General features: G+C 47.3%; 1 protein-coding gene and 1 non-coding gene across 2 annotated transcripts; both read right to left on the bottom strand.

Moving 5' to 3' along the window:
• Window positions 1-197: 197 nt before the first annotated feature.
• On the bottom strand, window positions 198-332 carry LOC112449414 (small nucleolar RNA U109). The gene has a single exon (XR_003037985.1). It is a non-coding gene; the product is annotated as a small nucleolar RNA U109 (small nucleolar RNA).
• Window positions 333-2796: 2464 nt separating this feature from the next.
• Window positions 2797-25772, bottom strand: FAM83D (family with sequence similarity 83 member D). The gene is given in 4 exon segments (NM_001083393.1): window positions 2797-4229; window positions 7693-7817; window positions 12219-12386; window positions 25270-25772. Coding segments are annotated over 4 exon segments (1746 nt in total). The 5' UTR covers window positions 25747-25772; the 3' UTR covers window positions 2797-3253.
• Window positions 25773-26127: the final 355 nt, after the last annotated feature.

The following is a 26127-nucleotide window of genomic DNA, read 5'->3' as shown; positions in this document are numbered from 1 at the left end:
ACAGCAGAGTCTGAACACTATTTGATATTGGGAAATTGTTATGAAACATTTAGGTGTGATCAAGGTATTGTGGTTATGCTTTTTTTTTAATCTTTCAGATATACACTAAAATATTTACTGCCAAGTTGTAATGGCTAAGTCTGACATTAAACAGATGAAGAAGTATAACTCTCCCAGGAAGGGACATTTTTTTTTTCTTATGTAGGAGAAATATACTACTACTCAACCTCTACTGGAAGGTTGGCAGCCCTGAGAACTCCTTTTTTAATGTAGCATGTTATGGACGTATTCCTGCTTCCAAAGGAATGAGAAGCAGACATTTCCACATGCGAGCCAACACATATTTTTGAACCAAACAGTCTGCCATACTCACCCTCCCATTCCCTGGAATTGGGGTCAACAAATCAACATTTTGAACAAGGACCCCAGATGACTGCTGTAAGTGGTCCTTAGATCTCCCCCTCAGAAAACTCAAGCACCATGATAGCTTTGCTTCCTCTTATAGTTCTGGCTATTTTCTTAAGATTCCATATACCTCTTGTTCTTCTTTAACAAATATTTATTTGGCTGTCTGTTCTTAGTTGCAGCACACAGGATCTTTGATCTTTGTTGCAACATGCGGGATCTTTAGTTCCGGCATGAAGATTCTTACTTGTGGCATGTGGGATCTAGTTCCCTGACTAGGGATCTAACCCAGGTCCCCTGCATTGGGAGTGGAGTCATAGCCACTGGACCACCAGGGAAGTCCCTCTTGTTCTTATTTCTAATCGCTAGCATTGCTTTCAGAAAATAATGGTTTTTGCATCCTATTCCACACCAAAAAAGGGGGCTCTGAAGTCATTAGTATGTGATGGGCCATATACCTGCCCTCCTCTGAGAAAGTCACGGTGATAAATACCTCATTCCAAAGTCTCAGTAGTCCTGCAACAAAGAATTGTTTAAATTTATCTGATCCATTTGCCAAAGTGAACACAGATCCTGTCTTATGAATGCCTATTAATAGCTCTGTAGAACACACTGAGTTGAAATTTCAAACATACCTGCATTTGTGAATGAGCTTAAGTTTTAATGTTTTCAATTCACCATGGCATTAACTGCCATTTCTCAAGGTACATCTGGGAATTTCCTGGCAGTCCAGTGGTTAGGAATGCCATGCTTTTACTGCTGAGGGCACTGGTTCAATCCCTAGTCAGGGAACTAAGATCCTACAAGCTGTGCAGTGTGGCCAAAAAAAATTTTTTTTTAATTCAGTTCCGTTCAGTCGCTCAGTCGTGTGACTGAGCACCACAGCACACCAGGCCTCCCTGTCCATCACCAACTCCCGGAGTCCACCCAAACCCATGTCCATTGAGTCAGTGATGCCATCCATCTCATCCTCTGTCGTCCCCTTCTCCTGCCCTCAATCTTTCCCAGCATCAGGGTCTTTTCAGATGAGTCAGCTCTTCCTATCAGGTGGCCAAAGTATTAGAGTTTCAACATCAGTCCTTCCAATGAACACCCAGGACTGATCTCCTTTAGGATGGACTGGTTGGATCTCCTTGCAGTCCAAGGGACTCTCAAAAGTCTTCTCCAACACCACAGTTCAAAAGCATCAATTCTTCTGTGCTCAGCTTTCTTTACAGTCCAACTCTCACATCCATACATGTTTTAATTAACAAAAAAAGGTACCCCAATGCCTCTCCATGTAGAGAAACAGTCACATTTCAAAGCACTGAACTCAGAATCTGAAAACCTGTGTTTAAATGCTTGTCACCATTTACCAATCATGTGACTCTGAATATGCTACTTAATCTGAACTTCAGTTCCTCCACCTGAAAATTGGGAGTAAGAGCTGTTCAACTGCTCCTCTGATGAGAGGGTCACAGATGGCACATAGGAAATTATCTAAGTCTGGAAATAATTTCAAATAACAATATGTTTATCTGAGGCTTGGGCCAGAGTTGTTTGCAAACAGACAGGAACCAGTTGTCTGGTCTGCTTTCCAGTTGAGATTATGGCACTAACCCAGTAAATAACCTGCTGACCAGAAAGGAGTCCTAGTACACACGTGAAAACCTGCAGGCCTGCTCAGATCCGGTTGCATCAGCCTGTGGCTTAGTGGCAGACAGCACCCTCCACTACCACAGATCTCTTTTGCTCCAATCAAATCAGGAGGAGGAAGCCATCAACTCTTTCTTTTGCCCATGCACAAGAGAGACTAGACGAAAACAGGATTCCACAGGCGTACCAGCACTGACGAGCAGGGTGTAGAAACTAGTCGCATTGCCTGCCACTGGACTAGGAATCTGGGATAATTGCCACTGCCCTCTTTTGCCCCTACTGCAGGATATCCGATTGCTAAATCATTGCCAATACACCCATCTGATGAAATTAGGCCCATGAGGCCACTACAGTTAATATCAGGGTGAATTGAGGATGCACACGGAGGCCTTCTCTGGCAGAGAAGCACAGAACTGAAGTCCTTGTCTAAACAGCTTTTTCTTTGAAAAAGACAAGCCAGAGCACATGAAGAGACCTGAGATTGCTGGCAAGTTTTCTCATTCAAACTGTAGAGCTAGTGACATAGATATTTATATCTCTAGGGAAGGTGTGACCCTGACACTTTTTAGATGTCATCTAACTTAAATATTTTCTTTTATAATTTGGGTCATCTACTCTTCCACTCAAGACTATTAAAAAAAAAACAAATGCATAAATAGCTATGAGGTGTGTTTACTTGTAACACATTCCTAGAGTTAAACAGAAAAGTGCCAGAGAGGGGGAAAAAAAAAAGACACGAGCAACCACCAAACAAGATTTGTTTACATCTATTTAATGCTAAGAACACAGATATCCTCAAGAAGGGACACACCTAAGAAACAGAGTTTTGAGTTTTTTTCCTGAATAGGATTTTGATCATGAAAACTAGCAATTCAAACCTCTAAAACAATAGAGCACATAAATCTAAAAATGCAACACATTATCTCTTACCTGAATTACCTGAGAACCCTGAAACATTCTCTTGAAGAGCTATCCATATTAAAATTGTGCAAAGAAACTATACCCATAGTGTTTAAACCATAAAACCAAGACTGGGTTTATACATGATAAAAATAAAGATATAGCACATAAAATACTATGCAGTTCATCGAATGCAAAGGAAATCAGAGTGAAGGAAAGGCAATGAGGACAGGAGACATTCTGGAAAAGCGGGCACTCCAGTGACATCTACTGCAGCCTGTGTGAGGCCAGGAGCTCTGAATGCATGGAGCCATCACTGATAGGATGGATAAAGCATGATTTCTCTAACCGCCAGCAAGTTAGCGGATGATCTGGCAAAACTTCCAGAATTAAAACTGAGGTAGTTTTCGGTAAGGAATGTTTTTCTTGAAAGCATGGCCAGCATGTGGTTGAGCCGGGACCTGATCCCAGCAAAGTGAAACTGTCTCTCTTTATTCAAGTTTCTTAATGAGTCTCTAAAGCACAGATCGAAGTGGGGGGTGCTCTGATACTTGGGGGGTCCAGGAGTGGCAAAGTCAGTGGATCTGAAGGAAGTCTGGGAGCCAATGGAGCTGGCCACGGAGCCTTGGGAGGACAGAGAGGAGGAGGACCTCAAACTGGAGGAGCGCGACACAGACATCTTTGATACTGGTGACCCTTCCTTAGACTGGCTTCCCGGAGAGGCGAGAACACCCTCGTCCACGTCAGTCTGGGTGGTGGCCGACGTGGTGGGGACCACGGTTTGGGAGCTCACCACCCTGGTGGCCACTGTGGTCTGGGTGCCGGTGCACGCCGTGGCCGCGCTGGCTTGTGTCCCCACGTCACTCATGCTCACCGCGGGTGTCTCTCCTGGCTCTGTCTGAGTAGCGGCATCAGTCACCCTCCTGCCCTCCAGCCTGTCCTTGCGGCTGCTGAAGTAGTCCTCCTCGCTGATGGTGGAGGTCTTGGAGGCCCCGCACACAGCCTCTGCCCGGCCCTCCTCGCCACCTAGCTCGACCTTCCGGGGAGTGCTTGAGAGCCTGGCCAGCCGCAGCCGCAGCAGGTTGCCCAGTGTGAGCTCCTTGGACAGTGGTTTCTGGTCGACGAGATGGTCAAACCTGCCACTGATCCGGAAGCTGGACAGGAGCTTGGAGCTGATGGGCTTTGACTGTGCGTAGAGGATTCGGAACTCCAAGTCAAAGTGTTCAACCACTTGGCCAGACAGAATCACCAAGTTGCTGCTGTTTAGTTTGCCATCTGTCCATGTAAAACTGCAGGATTAGAAACAAACAGAAGCTGGTAAGAATGATTGATCTTCATTTACTTACTGTCAACCTGATTATAAAGCCCAGACATCCTGTGACATAAGAGTCACAATTCAGGTGACAGCACGCCTACCATGCAGTGTGAATTCCAACTAGCCTTAACACAGGATATAACCTAGGAATATGTTAACATTGAAGTCAAAAAGAGACTTCCCTGGCAGTCCAGCGGTTGAGACTCAGCCTCCCATTGCAAGGGGCATGTTTTGGATTCTTGGTCAGGGAACTGAGATCCCATGTGCTAGAGGGGCTCAGCCAAAAGATTAAAAAATAAAAAGACCAGTATTCAACTAACAGGCTAAAACGTATGATCCTCAGCCTCAGAGTTGCTAAAAACTAGAAAGGGCTCCTAAGGTGCTGAGCGCAGCACCCTCCTTTGAGGAGTGAGGAATGTGCCTAGCGATGTCCCGGGGGAAGCTCGTGGTAGAGCCTAGACTGGGCCCCAGACCTTGAGAACCACAGGGGCAGTGCTCCTCACTACCTCGCCCACACTGCTGTTTCCACAAAGGGAGACAGGCCTGTCATTCTAATGATGACACTGTTGCTCAACATACATGTAGGGCTGATTAGTGGCCGCGCGCCCCTGGTGGTTCAGTGTGCCACCTCCTTCCTATGGTGACAGGACCCCGCCCACCCCAGCCCAGCCAGCTGCCTGGAGGCACCCTCTCCAGGTACAGCAGGGCTGGGCAGGTGACCCAGGCTGGCCAGAGTATCCTACCCCTTAGATGAGGGGATCTACGCAAGGTGGGTGGTAAGCCAGTGAAAGCCAAGGAATTTTTCAAGGCCTGATAACCATCAGAGAGAGAGAGGAAGTCTCTCACTTTTATAAATAGCTACTGAAGTTCACATGAAGGGAGCCTGGACCTCTGTCTGCAAATAGAAAACCTGACTGAGAATAAAGATCCATGAGAAGACTTCCCTGGTGGTCCAGTGACTAAGAATCTGCCTGCCAATGCAGGGGACATGGGTTCAATCCCCGGTCCGGGAAGATCTCATGTGCCATGGGGCAGATGAATCCCTTCTCCCCAACGTGAGAAGCCACAGTAGTGAGAAGCCCACACACTGCAATGAAGAGTTGCCCCCACTCATCACAACTAGGGAAAACCCATGTGTGGCAACGAAGTCCCAGTACAGCAGGAAAAAAAAAAAAAATCAACTAGAGAAAAGCAGAAATAGGAGACAGTGCTCTGATAAATGCATGGCCCCTAGGTCAAGATAAGCTGAAAGCCAACGGTACCTTTCTATACTTTCAAGTTAGGTGAGACAGTAAATTCCATTTTGCATAAAGTAGTTTGAACCAGCTTTCTGTACCACCGGCAATCACCCCACTGACTCAGAAAAATCTGTATCAGGAGTAGGGTGTTTACATAAGAAATCATAAAACATAGTAGCAACTCTGTCTCTTGTAACCAAGAACCCAGGCTAAAGAAAATTCACCATGTGACAACTGCCTTCAGAGCTGGAGAAGAAAGATCCTTTTGAAAACCATCAGTAAGACCATGTAAACAAGACCCTTATCCAACACCGGGATTAAAAAAAGTCCTCAGCATATGAAACCTATCCTTATTCTCATCCTCATGGAAGCATATTTCATTTTTAGGAAGTAATTGTAGGAGCCACTGTGTCCTTGTCTTTTGAAGTAAAATGCCAACTCAAGAGTTAATGATTGGGAAATGTGAAGATGTGGAAACAAAGAGCTGTTGGGCTGGGGAACTGGTAACAATTTAGACTGTAAATCTGCCACACAGCAGGATCACGGAACTCCTAGTTCCCTGAAAGATAGAGATAAAGGCCTGAGGCACATCCCAAATTGTTTCTATAGGAAGCAGAAACCCTCCATATGAAAAATGCTGACTACTAGAACATAGATCCCAGACTGGTTGAAACCAGAAGGCTGATGAAGCTTGAAACTTCACCTTGATGCCAACCAATCCAAAAACTGTCCACAAGCTGATTACACCCTGCTCCTTGAACACAATAAAATTTCCCACCAGCCCCTCCAGGGTGGGTCACAGAGTCTTGAGATCAAAAGCCCGCTGGGGCGCTCTCTGCCCGGCAAAGCAATGAAAGCTACTCTTTTCTGCTTCACCTAAAACTCTGTCTTTGTGTTTCTATTTGGCACTGGTGAACAGAGGCCGAGTTTCAGCAACAGTTTTTATAGTTCAGATTCAGAATGGCCAAAAATCAATTGGAAAGTTTGGTTAATATAGATTAATCCTACTGTGGGTAAAAACCTTAGTTTCCTCCTATTATTGCCAAATAATAGGACTTCTTATAAAAAGAAGTCTTGAGGGGGAGTTCGAATTGTTCTGAGAAATAATGGTACTGTTTGTAAAGAAAGACACCAAGAGTTTCTTCATCTGCCTGCCTCCTCTCACACAAGCCTCTACACACCCACCTTTACCCAGGGCTGACACCCAGTTAGCACTCAGGGCTGCCTGCTTCTTCAAATATAGTTTTTCTTCTTTAAACTGTAGAGACACACCTCAGCTCACATATACCATCAGACAGTCTAACACAGAGATGGCAAAACACACCACCATCAGAGCCACATCCATAAAAATGGTATATCTTAACCTCTGAAGATTATCATGTACCACTCATCTTCACCCTCCATTCACATTCCCTGCTCTCTACCCTAAGATGCCACGCCAACAGGAGACTTCAAAGGTGGAGCCAAAAGCATGGATCTGCTTTCTAGACTAAAGCACCAAATCATAAGGCTTGAACCAAGGTGAAAGATTAAAGCAGGCAGCTTCAGTTGTGCCCTCCATCCTCAGCCCAATGCCTACCACCGCCCTTAATTCAAGTGGGCAGGACAAGGTGGGTCGGAGGCCTGGAGAAACAGGATCTGAGGCTGACGCAGTCACTGTTGTTGTTGCTGCTGTTGTTGTTTAGTCACTTAGTCATGTCTGCCTCTTTGCGACCCCTTGGACTGTAGCACACCAGGCTCCTCTCTCCGTGGGATTTCCCAGGCAAGAATGCTGGAGTGGGTTGCCATTTCCTTCTCCAGGGGGGTTTTCCTGACCCAGGGATGGAACCCACGTCTCCTGCACTGCAGGCAGATACTTCATGCTGAACCACCAGGGAAGCCCCCCTATTCCAGTCACTGTTAATCCCCAATTCATCCACTGCAAGCCTGGCTAAGCCTTGAATCAAGGACTCCCTCACCATCAGGTCTCCAGATAAGTTTCAACCTCTGCTCTTTAGGTTTGTGAACCACAAGGCAGTGGAGGGGACCCCGGCCCAACCCCCTCCAAGAAGAAGAGGCTTTGACTAACCTATTCACACACACAGAGGTATGCTTGCCCATAAAGGCTCACATTGAGAGGCAAAAGCAGCTTTCACCTTCATAGAGCGCACTTCCTCTTAAAAGTGTAGATTAATAACCATGGATGGGTCAGAAACTCACCTGTAGGAGCCTGTAGCCACACGAATGCCATCAATCAGTGTGAACTTTTCATGAACCTTCCCAACAATTTTAGTTCCTGACCTGGCATAGTAAATATTTCCTGTAATTGTCCGGACAGTCATCAGCTGTTGGTAGGGGAGTGGGAGAAAAAGAAATGAATGATCCAGTGAGCACGTGATAGAAGAAACCTTAGTTTACGATTCTGAACAGATAAACGTACTGGCAGATGAGAGATTACACTGCTGGGTAACAACGCCCACAGTACAGGAGCCAGGTGAGTCTCAGGACTTAAGTAATGCTACTTCACTTAAGTTCATCTTCTTGCATGCTTTTTTATGCATGCATATTTATTTTTGAGACCTTCAGTTCATGTGGACATGTGCACTAAAAGAAGATTCACTTTTTGGAGACACTAAACAACAGAATTCAAACAATGACTTAAACATGCTAGTAATAACATTTTAACAAAGACTCAAAGAAGCTAAGCTGACAATTCTCCTCTTGTATAATAGCATTGTTAATAAATAACAGCCCATCCACACTTATTCCCACACCATAATGGGTATGGAGAACAGGAAGAGAGGACAAGCCTTCTCTAAATACAGGGTTTCTGAGGCGGAAACACTCATATTATGTGGCTTAATCAGCAATGTTACTTCTCCCACAAGTACGCATGTACCAAAAAGGTGCTCTGGTGACGCACTGGGGCCATATATTGTATAATTATCCTTGCAGAATGACAGACATAAATGTATATACAATGAAATGCAAAATACTAAGCCAATCTACATTCTTTGGAGCAGAGCAGTAGCTCTGTATCTTTAGAAATCTTACACACTAAAATGTCTAAGATTTTTGTTTGATTCTCTCATTCACTCCATAAACAACAGAAAGCCCCTACTATGTACCAAGTCTTGCGACAATAGATATAAGGCATGCTCCTTACCTTCAAGGACCAGGAGACAGAAAATTAATGATTAAGTTACTGTAGCAAGACATAACACCATCCAAAGAAGTGAAAACCTACATCTCCACAAAAACCTGTACACAAATATTCATAGCAACTTTATTCATAATTGTAAAAAACTGGAAACTACCTAATATCCATCAATGAGTGAATAGTTAAACAAACTGTGGTTTAACCATACTATATGATACTGTTCGGCAATAAAAGGAAGAAACAGTTGATACACACAACAATTTGGACATATCTCGAGGGCAGGAAAAAAGCCAGTCTCAAAAGGTCACACACAAGAAGGAGAGGACATATACACCCAAGGCTGATTCACGTTGATGTGTGGCAGAAACCAGCACAACACTGTAAAGCAATTACCCTCCTATTAAAAATAAATACATATTTTTTATAAAGGTCACATACGGTGGAATTCATCTACATACCATTCTCTAAATGCTCTCTAAATGACAAAATGACAGAGATGGGGGACAAATTAGTGGTTGCCAGGGATGAAAGACACAGGGGAGGGAACCAGAGGGGAGTAAATGTGACCATAAAGATGCTGCATGAGGGAGATCTTTGTGGTGATTGAACAGCTCTGTATTCTGATAGCAGTGGTTACACATATGTACACATGTGATAAAATGGCATAAAACAATAGACCCACATGGTACCCATGTCACTTTCCCGGTTCTGGTGTTGTATTGTCAGTTACAAAGGTATAACTGTTGGGGAAAACTGGGTGAAGGATACATGGAAACCTGTATGTTCTCATACTATCTTCCTATCTTCACAACTTCCATCGTTATTTCATAATGAAGACAAAAGACAAACTATGGCATAACACAGCATTGTTTCTGTGCTTTTCTTACCAAAATGCATAATATGAATTTAACCATGAGGAAACATCAGACAAATTCCATAGAAAACTGGCTAATATTCTTCAAAAGCATCAAGACTCTAACATGAACAGTTCCAGATGAGAGGAAGCTAGGAGAAATGGCAACTAAATGCCAGATATGGTCCCAGATTGCAACCTAGGTAAGAAAACAGGCATTCATGGAATGATTCATGAAATTCACGATGTCTGTAAAATAGGTAATAAGGACTATATCAAGTTTATTTCGTGATTTTGAAATTTGTTCTGAGGTTTCTCAAGATGTTAACATTTAGAGAATCTGGGCACAGAGTATTCAGGGATGCCTTATATTGTTTTTCTAACACCTTTGTAAATCAAATTATTTCAAAATAAAAATTAAAAAAACAAACTAGAAACTTCCATAGAGGTGCACATGACCCTGGCGGGGGAGGGGTTCCTGGATAATATTCCTGAGTAGAGCTTCAAAGGATCTGCATATAACACAAGCACGAAAAACATCACTGTGGGCAGATTTCTGTGTGATTCTGTGCAACTTTCCCTTTGGCATTTATCTGAATACTATATAGGCCTCTGTGATGGTTGTCAATACACTTTTTAAAAAAAATTAGTTATTTATGGCTGTGCTGGGTCTTTGACGCTGTGAGGCTTTCTCTAGTTGCAGTGAGTGGGGGCTACCCTTTACTTGCAGTGCATGGGGTTCTCATTGCAGTGGCTTCTGTTGTTGCAGAGCGTGGGGTTGAGAGTCAGACTCAGTAGTTGTGATGCTTAGCTGCCCCAAGGCATGTGGAATCTTCCAGACCAGGGATCAAACCCGTGTCTCCTGCATTGGCAGGCAGACTCTTAACCACTGGACCACCAGGGAAGCCTAAAGCACTTTTTATTTATTTTTTATTTTTAAAAACTTTTTATTTTATACTGGAGTCTGGTTGCTTTACAATCAAAGCACTCCTGAGTGCCTGCACATTAAGGTATGACCAAGTTCCTGCAGACTGGGCAGAAGTAGTCCCCCCAAGAGGTGAGGGGCAGACTCACCAGCACAGGCAGGCCCTGGTGAGTGAAGGCACCGGGGCAAGGTGATACATCCCAAGAAATAAGTTAAGACATGAACATGAACACAGGAGAGGCCAAAGGGACAGGTTTCCTTACGACCCTTCCTAGAGGATGCAGACGCTCCCCCCACCCCCCCAAAGACAGCAACCAATAGCAGGCAACTGAGTTGGCAAACCGGAGAAGGAAACGGCAACCCACTCCAGTATTCTTGCCTGGAGAATCCCAGGGACAGGGGAGCCTGGTGGGCTGCCATCTATGGGGTCGCAAAAAGTCGGACAAGACTGAAGCGACTTAGCAGCAGCAGAGTTGGCAAACACACCTAGATTTCTGCTGAGTGGATGACTCAGAGCCAATCACTCAATCAAAGTCATGGCCAGGCTATTCTGTGATCTGACTGCTGCTCACACACAGCCTCAATTACAGCAACAGCACTTAGAAATTAAACATCGACACCTTCAATTTCTTTGCCGGGCTCTAGGGCAGAGCAGACTGAACGTCTGGTTAGATCATGATGCACTTTCCAGGCCTGACTTGCACGTCCCTTGGGTTCACCTGACGCATTTTTAAACTGACTGTCGAAAACAAGTTAGTGAAGTCATATAATCTTACACTTAAATACTTGGCTCAAATTCTTTCACGCTCAGGGCAAAGGATATAAAAAGTCTACTTTCAAAATAACAAGAAATGACAGGGATTAAGAACACCGGGGCTGAGACTTCCTTGGTGGTCCAGTGGTTAGGAATCTGCCTGCCAATCCAGGGGACACAAGTTCAATCCTTGGTCCAAGAAGATCCCACATGCCGCAGGGCAGCTCAGCCTGCATGACGGAAGGACTGAGCCTGTGCAAGTGCAACTAGAGAAAGCCCACACACAAAAACAAAGACCTACTGCTGTCAAAAATTAAAAAAATAAAAAGAACACCAGGGCTGGAGGCAAGCAGACAGATGGAGAAACTCCATCCCACTACTTTTCAGCTGTAGACCCTGGGCTCTTGGTGTCACCAATCCCTAATCTGAAAACAGGTATAACACCACACACCTGGTGGGGCTGCTGTGAGGAGTGAGTGGCATAACACTGCCAACAGCCTAGAAGAGCGCCAAGGACAGAGCAGGACTCCATAAACGGCGATCATCACGATCAAAATTGGAGCCCACCAGTGCTGTGGCCCAAAGCAGCAGCTTCTCCTTCCTCCCCATTAGAGAAATGCTATTTACTGTGATGGACAGAATAGCACTTTGTGTGTAAGAAACCAGTCTAGTTCTTTCCAGGATTTTCATCTCATTTTGTTTCTGGGAATGTCCTTATTTTGGAAAATAAGGCTATTACTTTTGGAGTTTTTCTTTGAAAATATTAGCCATTTTTCTTTATAGATTAAAAAACATTCTCTATGATCATTGTATAATACATTTTTACACTGAAAAAAAAAAAGGCAGCAGCTTCCAAGGCAGCCTTTTGCCAGGAGAGGCCAAGGTCTGAACCTGACTCTGTCCATTATTTCCAATGAGACTTCAGGTAGAAGACTTTGCTCACACCTCCAGTCCCTCCCCGCTTCCAGTGGGGAGACCACCACCAACTACCCTGTACTCACTGACAGTTATAACTTGCTGAATGTGGTGAAACTAGAGACACTGTAATACAAACCTTTTCTTCTTCAGGATGAACTTTCAGATCCATGCACATATCCAAAAACTGAGAGAGCAAAGCCTGGTCCAATAGGATATACACAGCAACTCCCTGTTTCCGAGAGATTTCCTGCAGGTCTCGGAAGATGTCGATGTCCGTGAAAACATCCATCACCACTGCAATCACCTAGGGTGTGGGGAAGGGAGAAGAGCCAGCGGTCAACCCACAAGGATACCACCTGACAGCTGGCTGTCAGGACTCTGGACCCCTTCTCAGAGCTGCCAAAGGATCCCACCCTACCCTATCCCTCCTTCCTTCTCCTTCTGCAGTATCAGCTTTCCCTGCACCATGGACTCTTGTCCATTTCCAAAGATGCTCAGACTACTGTATCCTACAAATCTGGACCTGACCCAGCTAACCCTCCCAACTGCCTCCCAGCCCCTCTCCTCTACCACAAATTTCTCAAAACTATAAATTCAACCACCACCTTGACGTCCTACGAACCTGTTCCATTCGATTCTCTTCCTTTACTAAAACCCTTGTCTTATAGCTCAGACCAGCAAGTTATCCAGGCTAACACACTGTTATCTTAGACATATGGCTTTTTGTCTATGTCTGTAACACATGTATGTAAAACCTTAAGAGTTTCTCGGAGGCCCCCTTCTGGGTGTACCAGTCCCCAAGCCTGACTTTATTGTCTGATTTTGGATCATAATATTGTTTTCTATTATAATCTAGAAAGGACTCAAGGCTTGAAACTGATCAAACCAGGCAGGCTGATCCTCCCACCTTCTGCCTCGGCACATCACATCTTCATAACGTCTGCTCTCTCCACCAATCAGGATCTAACCAAATGGCTTCCGGAGCGCCAGCCTCTCCTTTGTAAAAGGTGGTCTCTGCAGTTCTCTTATATCTGTCCACAGTGCAAGCCCACAACAAGAACACGGAAATATGTCCTAAAGACACTGCCCTGGACCTTGGACCAGTCCTTTCCCTCTTCCCAAGGACCGGGCTCCATTTCGCCTCCTGATCAATTTCCCTTTGTGCTGATCAATGTCACTCAGCACAGACTAGTTAGGGCTGCCATGTGGCCTCAGGCAGATCATAGTTGCTTCGAAAAATCTTACTCCTTAGCTGCAAAATCGGTTCCTAGTGAGCATTAAATGACTACGTTACATGGAGTGCTCTGTAAAGAGATCCCTCTGGTATCTGCTCACTGATTTACATGACCAGTCCTGAGTCTGAGCCGTCCAGACAGTTCAGGGCAGAGAAATATCTACCAGCTCCCAGCTTTCCTGCTCAAGAGAGGCTGCTCCAGTGGCAAAGCCTCTCATCACATCCTCTGCAGGTTGAAAGTGTGGTTGTCAGCTAACTACTGGCAGGGCCGTGGGGGCATCAAAACATGCAAGTCTCGTACAAGCCCCTGCTTCCGGTCAGAGTCAGGGTTGGGGGCCAGCATGGGGAGGGGCTGTCAGCTTAAGAAACCACTCCCAAAGCCCACGGTTCAGAGTTCTTTTGCGGGCTGGAAAACCTCACCAGTAAAAACTCAAGACTCTTCCCATCACATTAAGTCCTGATTTACTTAACAGGTCTCACCTCTTCTGTGGAGGCAGAGGCCCTTGAACAAGACTGATTCATCCCTCTGGTCCCAGAGAGCTCAGGACAATATTCAAGGGTCATTATCCAATGACACCTTATGGGAAGCTCGAATGAACTTTTTAGCCAACTCAATATTTGAATGTCAAAGAAATGCAGAGACAAAGGGACGATTTTGCCGTCCTTCTCTAACATCACATAGTCTTGTCTACCAGGAGGAGGAACCTTGAAACCCCAGCTCCCGGGAAGTCACTGCTGTGAGTGAATTTGAGAAGGAGTATTTCTCTCTCTGGCTCCCTTTCTCCAATGTTGCCAAAATCCCAGGTATGAGCTATTCTTGGCAAAGGGTACGGCTAAAACCCACTGAAGTGACTTAGAAAACAAGCATTCTTTCTAAATTGGTGGCATTTCCAGAAGTTTATATTCTTGAATGTGTTTTTATACATCCTATTTGGAAATGTATCTATCCCATGTAATTCAGCGGTTGAAAGGCAGAAAGGCCTAGGAGCAGACCCCAGCTCTGTGATTTACTAGCTGTGTGACCCAGGGCAAATTGCTTAATCTCTCTGAGTCTCAGTCAGTCTCCTCCTCCAGTAGATATGGATAACAGCATCTGGCATCTACGTCAAAGGGCTGTTGCAAGGATTAAAGGAGACAAAGCCTAGAAACGGCTTAGCTCAAGCGTGAAATCAGTGTTCGATTATGCAGCCAGCACTTCTTTCAGGGTCTACTGTGAGCTGAAGCCTGTGCTAGGTAGGAAAATGGTTATAAAGAATTCGACACACACCTGACTTACCCACAAAGCGAGGACCTGGGATGCAGGCAAGGAACGTGGTACACACATGGTAAGAGGCAATGAAATCAGGGGAACACTTCGCGGGGAGTGGGAGACAGTAAAGCATCTCCCTTGCAGGAGCAGACCCAACAACGGTCCCCAGAGGAGAGCCGAGGATTCCTGAAGGAGACGGCATTTGAGCCGAACCACAAATAAGGACAATTTAGCCAGGGGAGAAGTGAAGCGGGGGTTGGGGGGGTAGGCATCCAGCAGGAAGCCATGTTATGACAGAGGAAGAGGCAGGAAATGACAGGGTATTGTCCCAGTCTGGCTGGAATGCAGAGTATGCACGAGAGGGAGAGACAGCACGTGACTGAGAGACAGGAGAGTGTGCAAGAGCATGGAAGGTCTTGGACGCCAAGCAAGGCTCAGGATCATACAGGTCACAGACAGGAAGAGGTTTAAAGAGTGACAAGGGCAGTGATGGAGCCAACAGGACAGAAGATACTGATGGCGGTGTAGGCTGAAGATGTGGCCCCCTCCTCCAACTCAAGGCCACGTACCTAAGTGCCTACTGTATTGCTTTTTAGGTTCAACAAATGTTTAGGAGGACTAAAGACCGAAATGGACTTCCCAGGTGATTCAGTAGTAAAGAATCCAACCCCTAATGCAGGAGACATGGGTTCAATCCCTGGGTCAGGAAGATCCCAGGGAGAATGAAATGGCAACTCACTCCAGTATTCTTGCCTGGGAAATCCCAAGGACAGAGGAGGCTGGCGGGCCACAGTCCATGCACTCACAAACAGTCGGACATGACTGAGCGACTGAGCACACAGCACACAAAGACTGGAAGAGAGACTTCCCTGAGGGTCCAGTGGTTAAGACTCCATGCTCCATTAAGTTCGATCCCTGGTTGGGGAACTAAGATCCTGCATGCTGCATGTGAAAGTCACTCAGTCGTATCCAGCTCTTTGCAACGCCATGGACTATGCAGACCATGGAATTCCCCAGGCCAGAATACTGGAGTGGGTAGCACAGCACAGCCAAAAAAAAAAGACTAAAAGAACAAAAATCAGCAACAGAGGTTGCAATGGGGAGCGAGGTGGGAAACCATGAGGGTCACAGAGGAGTCAGATGTGAACTCAGGTCCACACAACAGAAAACAGAAAAAGAAACAATCCTGAGAGGGAGGTTTCAAAATTGAGAGGTGGCATAAAATCTCATAAATGGGTTCTGAATGCACATGTGTGAGAAGAGTGTCCAGATCATATGAGAGAAAAACAAATCCAGAGTCAGTCCCCGTCCTCAAGAGACAGGAGATGAGGTGGGGTATCCCAGCATGATGGAGTCGCTGGATGTATACCCTGGCACCACCGGGACAGAGCCAAGGAGGCCGCCCAGCTGGCCAGGCTAGAGAGGGTTGGAGGGTTGCTGGGCAGGGCCCCAGAAGTGGGGCCCATAGTATATAAGGCGCCTGCCAAACTGAATTTTGATTCATCACCCTAACAAAACAACTGCACAAATACCACCATTGTTACGTAGTGACTAAGTATCTAATTTGATATTAGTTTCATTGTTTGGTTTTGAGGCCTCAACCTTTCCTGTGTGTTGAAAATAATTGGATTTGAACTGGCCTCTCACACACCCACGGAGTAGTTAGAGGGTGGATGGAGGTGTTTCTCCTTTTGATTCCCCCAGCAGCCAATATCCCCTCCTCTTTCTAGATCGGGGCCCTTAAAAGACTTCTGGAAGCAGTCGCAGTAAGGCCTGCCTTCCTTCAAGACGGACCCCCACCCTACCCTCCCCCCTCCCCGCCCCGAGTCTCTGCCCTTAGCCCCATGCCACCCTCATGCATCCAAGCCCTGCATAGTTGAACTAGACCTGGGGCTTCTCAAAATGTCAGCCTCTTCACTGAACTGAGCTATGACCTGGGCTCATCCACTAGCCAGCTGAGTACCTGCTCTCCAGGGCCAGCCAGATCTCAGAGGTGTTGGTGTTTATGCCCTAGAATATACACTTGAACTTGAAAGTGGTCATCACTCCCACTTCCTGAGTCATACCACGGGATGGATGTGGGCATTGCCCTGTAATAGCTCATGCTGCAAAGAGTCTGTCTGTTCTCTTAGGGCTGGAAAGCTCTGCAAGTAGTGGTTCGTGAATGTCTTTCAGGGTCAAAGCCCATCTGTGCCTGTCGGTCCTAACATGACACCTAAAGAGGAAACACCCAGCTGTCGGAGCCTGGACGGCTGGTCTGCTGCCTGGTCCTCATGCTGTTCTTGCTTTTCTGCAGCCACATCTAGAGCAGCCACTCCTGAGTCAAGTCCCATGTCATCATCACAGATGACACAACCTCAAGTTACCTCCTTAAGTCACTCCAGCTATCCCCCATTGATTTATACCATGGGACCTGGTGATCCACATGGTTACAGGTAGCAGTCCCTGGAATATCCTGCACAGACCCCCTCATTTATGTTACTTTCCACATACATCTGGAATCTTTTCCGTTTGCCAAAAGCTCTAAAGAAGTATCTTGAGATCTGAAAATCCCATGAATTGTTATCTCCAATTTACTGAAAAGAAAAATAAAGCATGCAGAGGTTCTGTGTCTTGTTCAAGGTGACACACTTAGTCAAACGCAGGAGCTGGAATTTCAGCCCCGTCTGGGCGCCTCCAGAGCTATCTATTAAAAAGTGTTAAACATTATCCCAAACAAATCTACTTTCAGTCTTCAGATGACTGAGAGCTTGGAACAGATCCTGAAAGGATCAAGTAGAGTATTCCAGAAAGCAGGTAAGATTGAGTCCGCCGGGGAGGACGATCACCAAGGACACAAAACTTGGAATGCCCTAGGACAGCAGCAGGCACTTCTTTCTGCGGGCAGGTTTGCTAACTCTGAATCAACTAATCAGGAAACCTTGGGAGGCACATCTGATGAGGCCGCACGGATGATGACCTGGACACGGATGATGGCTCCTCCACTTCTAAGCACCATGTGCCCTCTGGCAAGCTACTTCCACTGTGCTGGCTTCTACCACATGCAAGTAACTCTACCCACCTGCAGCGTCTGCAGTGGGTTTGGTCACCTGACAGCTCCTGGGACGCAGAAAGCCTTCACACGGCAGCTGGCACAGTCTTAGTTCTCATTTTGCCACCATTCCTGGGTAAGTCATTCTACCTGAGCTCAGCATCCTCAGACACAGCCCCTCTGAGCTCTGCTGTCTGATTCATGCACCCACCATGGGCGGGGTGGGGCTCTGAGAGCTTCATGGGGCCACACAGGGTGGGTCATTCCTGTTCTCATTCCAGCTCTTCCTCTGCCTGGAGCAAGAGGTCCATGTCACTCACCGCGTCTCATTGCATCTCAGTTTCTTTCCCTTCCCACCCACGATCATAAAGCAAAGACACGTATTAGAAATGCTTGGAATTCTACCAGAGGTCTGCACACGTGCAAAGAAGCATCAGCCTGTCTGGTGGTCAACAAGAGCCTGTCTGCTGAATTCCTCACGCTGAGCACACGACACCCAAGTCAACTTCCTTCAAGTTCCCAGGGCTCTTGTCTCTTCTGGAGAACTTCTTGATAAAATTTTTTTAAAAAAGCAAAAGACCTGTATTTTCTCCCCAAGTATTACAGATTTTAATAGAACAGAAATGACCTCCTGAAGATTTCTTTTACAATCTTGATACCAACGTCAGAGTTTGAAGACCAAGAAAAATGTCGATGTTCACAGCAAAACCTAAATTTGTTTGTGCCTGTTGTTTTCTCCAAGTTTCATGGGCTGTTATTATAAAATTAGCAATATAAGCACCAGATTAAAGTACTAGTGGAGCCTCTGTCTGCAGAGCGTGGCCTGGGGCCTCTCTGGGAAGGCTAGGGTGACAGAACCAGTTTTTCACTGGCCCCAGGAGTGAGGGGCCAGGCACATATGGTGGCGTTTCCTCTATACTGTTCCAGCATAAAGTACACAGTGGACTGGACTTTTTCTTTTTCCTCTTTAAACTTACTATTATTTTTAATTTTTTGGCCATGCTGTGCAACATGTGGGATCTTAGTTCCCCAACCAGGGATGGAACACATGCTCTCTGCATTGGAAGCACAGAGTCTTAACCACTGGACCACCAGGGAAGTCCCTGGGCTTTTTCAAAGGGAGGGAAAAGCATCAAGAGGTATTTTGTGGGAGCAGGGACTTATCATTGTGAGTTAGTTTTATTTTTTAATTATGCAAAACATCTGCCTGGCTCCCAAGTCTAACTGACAAAACACACTACGTTCAGAGACATCTGGCTTCCATTCTTGTCCCTTCCTTTCTGCCCTCCCCACTAACATAATAACTTCAACTAGTTTTTTATTTACTTTCCCATTTAAAAAAAATATACATAAGCATATATGTGCACACATCCTCACTTATGTTACTGAAGAAGTATGCATATGTGTGTATATGTAAACATATATATGTTCTAATCCCCCTGTAGATAAAAGGCAGCATATGATACGCACTGCTCTAGGCCACTGCATACAACAGAACCTTCTGAGATGATGGAGGTGTTCTGTATCTGCTCTGTCCAGCACGGGAGCTCCTGGCCACCAGCGGCAATTAAACACTTGAAATATGATTAGTATAATAGAGGAACTGAGTTTTTTCAATTGTATTTCCTTTTAAGTCACATAAATGTAAACAGCCACAGGTGGCCAAAGGCTGCTGCACTGGTCAGGACAGTTCTAGCCACTTCATTACGGGAAATAGCTAGTCCCCATCCCTTTTCAGTTGCCAGGCACTCCACTGTGCACAAGGGTTCGTTTACTCACCAATCCGCCACTGAAGGATGTTTGAGCCCTTCCAGCCTTTTGCTGTTATACTCAGTGCTGGAACAAACAGCTAACTGCACAGGCCTATTCATATTTTGCCAGTGTATCTTTAAATAACAACCTTGAAAGGCAAAAAAGATTGTTGTGTTCACAGAGAAACCTGAATATGTGCCTATTGTTTTCTCTAAGTTTCATGGGCTGTTATTACAAAATTAGCAATTTAAGTATCAGATTTGTCTTTGGGACAGATATACACACGTGGAGTAGCTAGGTCCACAGGTCAATACAACTGAAATTTTGCTGAATATTGCCAAATTCCCCTCCAGAGGTTCTATCCTTTGCATTAGGACTTTTAAAAACCCAATATACCTACTACTTCTCTTCCTGAGAGAACTTATTTTTTATGCATAAAGGAACCAGAGAATAATTGTGCAGCTTCTCTCAACTGCCCGACAGATGCCAGGTAAAAAGAACCAGGAAATGAAACGGCAGACAGAAAGCAGCATGGCGGTGGCCAGGGGCTGGCAGGCGGAGGGAGCGGGGAGTTGCTGCTCAATGGGAGCGGAGGTTCCAGTTCCAGAGACAAAGAAGTTCCGAACCTGGACGGTGGTAATGGCCACGGCGGTGACGGTGAATGTCCGTAATGCCACTTTAAAAAAGTGGTAAGTTTTGTTACGTATATTTTACCACAATTTAAAAAGAAGAAAGATGAAATGGTGAAAAATTTCTGAAATCCTTAGGCTAAAGCATAAAGTCAAAAGGAAGGAATAAAAAGCAGCCACACTTAAATCTGGTGGGTAAGGTCTTAAAACGACACATCAGTGAGACTTCCTAGGCCAGTGGTTCTCAACCGGGACAACTTTGCCCCCAGAAGACATGTGGCAATGTCTGGAGATTTTTTTTTTTTTAACTATAAGAAAATATATAACATACAGATACACCATCTTAATAATTTCTAAGTGTATAATTCAGGGGCCTTAATTACATTCACAATATTGTCAACCATCACCACTGCCTGTTTACAAAATTTTTTATCACCTCCTACAGAAACTAACCATCAAAGCAGCAACTTGTTCTTCCCCTGACCCCCTCCCTGGGGGAAACATTTCTGAATGTGAGGAGTTTTTCAGTGGGGGCCAGTGCTTCTGGCATCCACTGGGTAGAGGCCAGGGATACTACTCAGCACCCTACGGTGCACAGGACAATCCTTCGGGACAAAGAGCTATCCTGTCCAAAACGTCAGTAGTGGTGAGGTTGAGAAAGCCTGCCCTGGTGGAGACGGGCATCCGCACAGGAACTGATTACACTGCACGGGTTCCACTGCAACTCGGAGGAAGGTTGTGTAAGATCAGGAGGGCCTTAATTTAGATACAGCCACGTACACACGGGGGGCCTCCAACAGATTCCTCAGCTGCTACTCCTCCTAGGAGGCGGGACTCTGTCAACACGATGACAGCTTCTTCTAATGCTCAGGTTATCAAAAGGATGCCCAAGGGTGAGGTCATAGCAGAAATGTCCCTCTGGAACAAAAGCCCATAGGGAATGGGTGGCTGGTAAGAAAGATGGCTCTGGGAAATGCAGGACCACCTAGAAGGGGGAGCTTTGCCTGGGAGCTCCCATCTGGACACTAGGAATATTCCAAGAGCCATGGCAACAGCACCTCCAGGCAAGGTCTCCACTCCCACCCGATCCATGGGGCCCAGAGCCCAGGCCAACACTGATTCACACAGTAACAGAGACAAAGAAATGAATGACTCGTCAACAAATATAGTAGTTCAGGGATAAATTCTAGAGTATGTATTTCAGGGGAAATTCTGTGCAGAATTCTTCTAAAAGCAAACATCTCAGGTCTCAAACAGTTCAAAGCAAACGAAAAAAAGTACAAAACACTACTTCCTACAGCTGAGCCCTAGGTCAGCTGTACTCAGAAGCCACGCTGTACATAAATCGTTGTGTTTTTAAGATGCTGGACCTCACTCAACACAATAGACCCACGCTTTGAAAGGTGCACAGAAACTTCCCAAAAGCAGGACTGGCAGGTTCACAGCCTCGGACCCAGCTACCCTGGGACAAGTCCTTGCTGAGCGGAAAGGCAGGCAGACTCACCTGCTGAATGATCAAGGCTGCAGGTGAGCAGTCTCCGCAATATGTGCTGTGCACTATTCAGTGCCAGACATCCTGCAAGCCTAAATAGCTCAAACTGCAGCTTGAGTCCTGGGTGAGGATGAAACCCATTCCAGAACCATCGGCGAGGCTGCAAAGCCCGGATCAGACACCACCATTCACCATCTGAGCCTGGCTTCTCCTGCCTGTACCCTGACCACCCTGGTCTCCCTCCTGCTAAGGGCAGATCTAGAACCGTTGTAGTCATTTTCCTGTTTCTTTGATATGCAATGTGGAAATTAAAAGTCTACATCTTGAGAAACCCTTAAAAACCCCCAGAATGTTGAAAGCTACCAAAGAATCAACACTCCCTTGTGGCAGGGGGGGCCCTGAGCAGTGGTGAGTGGTCAAGAGCCCAAGCTTGGGGCCCAGGCTGACTTGGGTTCACACCCAGCTCTGTCACACACGAACTTAGAGGGCAAGCCGCTTCCCCTCTCTGTGCCTGGGCTCGTCTTAGTTGTGGTCTCCTCCTACAGCTGGGAGGAGGGTTAAATGAGAGAATCCAGGGGAAGGGCTTAGACAGACACTGACCCACTCAAAGCACTCAATCACACCGTCAAGTGCTTTCACTGTCTGAACACAGATGCGGAATGGCCTCTCATCTTATCCAGAAACAGCTTGAGACCTGCATCTTCACAGTCCTCGCCATCACAGATCCTGAACTTCAAAGTGGTCAGAGTGACCCGGCCACTCCTGTGAATATAACACACACTTCTACCTGGAGCAGCAGCAATGGACCAGCCACCGGATTAGCTCTCTAACACCTGTTCCCTCCATAGATATCTCTCCACCTGGGGACAGGTTGAGAGACCTCTACATGGCACAAGGCAGACCATGGTGGCTGATGGTGCTTAAGAGATGCTACGCCTTGGTTTGAGTCCTGGCTCTGTCATTCCCTGGCTACATGACCTCAGGGCAAGGGAACTTTATGCCTCAATTTCATCACCTGCAAAATGCAGATCATAATCACACCTACGTTGGAGTTACTTGAACAATGCTTGGCGGAGAAAGCAATGCTTTTCTGTTTTGTTTTGAACAAAAGAGATGGTCTCTGAGACCTCAAGTTTAGGGTGTCTCAGATCCAACTCATTTCCCCATCCCTACCCTCAGCCTCATTCTCCTCCATATTCTAATTTGGTAGCATCACTGTCCACCCAAGCTAAAAAAATCTCAACTCTTCCCATACCTTCTCCTTGGCTTTGCCCCGTCTCCTGCCCACCTCCCTCACCACTCTTCTGGTCCATCAAATGACCAAGTCCTGTCAGTTCTACCAAAAACTCTTCCCCTGCCCAACCCCCAGCAGTGCCTTAGCATAGACCCTCTTCTCATATATAGATCCCTACAACCCCTCCTTACAACCATCTGACACCAGTCTCACCCCTCTATAACCCATCCTCCTGCAGGCTCCCACCAGAATCTCAAAGACACCAATCTGATCATGTCTCTCTCCTCCCCTTAAACCTTCGATGGCTCCCCACTGGTCCTTCCAGTAGTGTACAAAGCCCTCAACAGTCTGGTCTCAGTCTCCCCATTTAGCCTTCTCTCCTACCATTAACCTACATATACTCTGTGCTCCAGCTGTGAGGAACATGGTGGCCTCAAAAAAATGCCAGGCATTTTTCACCATTCTGGGCCGGTCCCTATGCTCTCTGTTCTGACAAGCCCCACTCCTCCACTTGGACCCAGCTCCAAGGTCGCCACCCCTCTTAAAGCTTTCTTTCTTCAGCCGGTAGCAACCTCCTCACTGCTTCCTACCAGCCGACTATCAACTCTCAAATGCAGGCAAGAGTCATGTCCTTCACCTGTGGCCCCAGGCCCTGGGGGCATAGTGTCTGATATACACTGAATAAGCAAGCAATCTGGCATACGGAAAAGACATTGAAAACACTTACCAGATTTAAAGGTATCATACCACCTTTCTCAGTTAAAACTGTCCAGGTTCCAAATACAGAATCTTGAAGATACAGGGCAAAGAACAAGGCAGCAGGTTCTACCCAGGAAGGCATTACAGAATGCCTACAAGACAAAGGACTCTGAGTATGGGTCCTGAGCCCTTTCTAAGACCAGCACTGAGTTGATGGACTGGTCTTAGCTCTAGTGCCCCTTCAGTACTACTGAAAACAAGATGTAAGCAAGTGAAAAAAGTGAAAGTGAAGCCGCTCAGTTGTGTCCAACTCTTTGCAACCCCATGGACTGTAGCCTATGAGGCTCTTCCATCCATGGGATTTTCCAGGCAGGAGTACTGGAGTGGGTTGCCATTTCCTTCTCCAGGAGATCTTCCCAACCCAGGGACTGAACCCAGGTCTCCAGCATTGCAGGCAGACGCCTCACTATCCGAGCTACCAAGGAAGCCCAAATGTAAGCAAGGGGCTAGGGCAGTTCCTCTCTCATAGAGACCCATCCATTACTTTTCCCAAGTTCCAGGTGCCCAAGTTCTCCCCCTAGAGGTGATCATTGGGAATGCACACCTATTCTACAAAGGTGCTTTTTTCCCTCCTTCCAATCTTCCCACTGAACTCACAAGTGTCTGTAGCGTCAAAACGACCCTCAGCATACTCAATGCACTGCAGGGCTGATAACAGCCTAGGTGGCGCCCACACATCCTCCCACAATGGCAAGGCACTAGCCTACTGGATCCCCTACCCACTGCAACCCCACCAACAGGCAAATGGCACTGGGCATCAGGAACACTGGTAAGTCAGGACTTGTCCCCAGCTTGTCTACTTCAACCAGTCGGATGTACAGATACCATAACCATAGTCAGACACACTCATCTATAAGCCCTACCAAGTCTTACCACAACCTGGAGCCTTACCTGCATTTTCTCTGTCACAGGCAAACAGCCAGGAAGCTGGGCACTGCCAGTTAGCAAGCAAGGTGGCAGTTGATTATGGCTCTGGAGGAAGGTGTCTGCTACACCCTACCAGCCCCCGCCACCTTGGGTACTGCATGCTTTCTCCCTGACCCCTTTGTACCCAGCACCCTGGGTGCAGTCTCATCCAGGCTGGCAGGGAGACAAAATCTCCCACCACGCCCCAATACCTTATCACACTTAAGGGCCAGACAACGGCACCAAAACCCAGCGTGGAGAGATGATTTAATGCATGGCTTTCTGCATTTTTTTTTTCCAGCCTATGGAAATGCAAACTCCCTGCGCCACCTATTCACTGAAGGTGCAACTTCCCCTCCAGGCTGGCAGGAGGGAAAAGGGTCAGGGCTCTTGGCCCCTCTGGTTTGCATCTGCTTTCTACAAGACACGTGGGGGTGACTAGCAATGATAGACTCGAAACGCCCCGCAGCTGTCTCTGGAGACAATCTTTCAGGAATTTCCCCCTAGGTTATGCGCTTGTTAAGTCATACATCTCTAAAGGAACTCCTGAAAGTGGGATCTAGAGTCGGCTGACAGCCAATCTGACAACTGGTTTTTAACTGAAAGCTGGAACGGACAGGATTTCCGGTCACCCTCCCAGGGAATGTAAACGTTAGGAGTTGGAACTTGAACACAATTCGCATTCTTGGGGATGGAGATTCCTCCCACTCTCCCTGGCCAAGAGGAGCGGACGGGGAGGAGATCGGGGATCCGAGGGGATACACACAGAGTGGGGAGAGTTGGGGACCCCCCGACCAACCGGCCCGAGCTCCTAGGAGACCTCAGTTTCCCATTTTTTGAAGACGATGTCCCGTGCGACCGGGAACCGAGGAGACCCGAGGGGCTGGGCCGCGCCGCTCACCTCTCGCGCCAAGCGGAGCTGCTGGCGTAGCGCGTCCTTGCAGCCATAGGGGCCGCCGGCGCCCGCGCCCCGAGGCTGGAAGTGCGCCTCGACGCGCGTGGCCCCGCGGTAGGCGCCCTGATAGAAGGCGGGCCAGCCGAGCTCCAGCAGCGGCGGCTCCAGGTCCGACTGCTCGGGGAAGTAGGTGCCGGACGAGCAGTCGTGCGACGAGCCGAAGGAGTCCTCGGCCCCCGCCGCCGCGCCCTCCTCTCCGGGCCGCTCGGCCGCGCGCAGAATGGAGCGCACCTCGTCCGGGTTCAAGAAGCGGCCGAGGCGCTCGCGTCGCAGGAAAGCCGAGAAGGCGTCTGGGCCGCCCGCCAGCAGCTCCTCGAGCGCCAAGCGCCGCTCCTCGCTGTACAGTTCGGCCGGGTTGGGCGGCCCACACGGCGACAAGCAGGCGGCGGGCAGTTCGTCCAGGCCATCGTATCTCAAAGCCATGGCGGCGTTCAGACGCTACCCAGCTCGGGCCAGTACTAGCGTGCGGGACGCTTTATAGGCACCTTTGAATATAACCAGCCCGCGCCATTGGCCGCCCCGCCCCGCCCGGGCTCTCCCATTGGCTGCCTTCTTCTAACGGCCCGTCCGGAAGCAGGGCTTGCCTCTACGGCCCCGCCCCCTAACTTGCTATTGGTGCCCCGCGGCCCGGCCTCTCCCCGAAGCCCCGCCCCTCCCAGGCCATTGTTAGACGGCTACCGAGTCCACGTTCTCGCTCCAGAGTTGCTTGGTGGAATTTAAATCTTGGTTACTACGTGCCTGCTCCGAGGTGGCATTCCTGCTCTGGCCCTGGGGGGAGCTGAGTTCATCAAGATAGCCGGTGCC

This window comes from Bos taurus, chromosome 13, assembly GCF_002263795.3.
Source record: "Bos taurus isolate L1 Dominette 01449 registration number 42190680 breed Hereford chromosome 13, ARS-UCD2.0, whole genome shotgun sequence".
In the NCBI taxonomy this organism is placed as follows: Eukaryota; Metazoa; Chordata; class Mammalia; order Artiodactyla; family Bovidae; genus Bos; species Bos taurus.
Note: the sequence above shows the minus strand (reverse complement) of the source record. Positions and strands in the feature narration are given on the sequence as shown.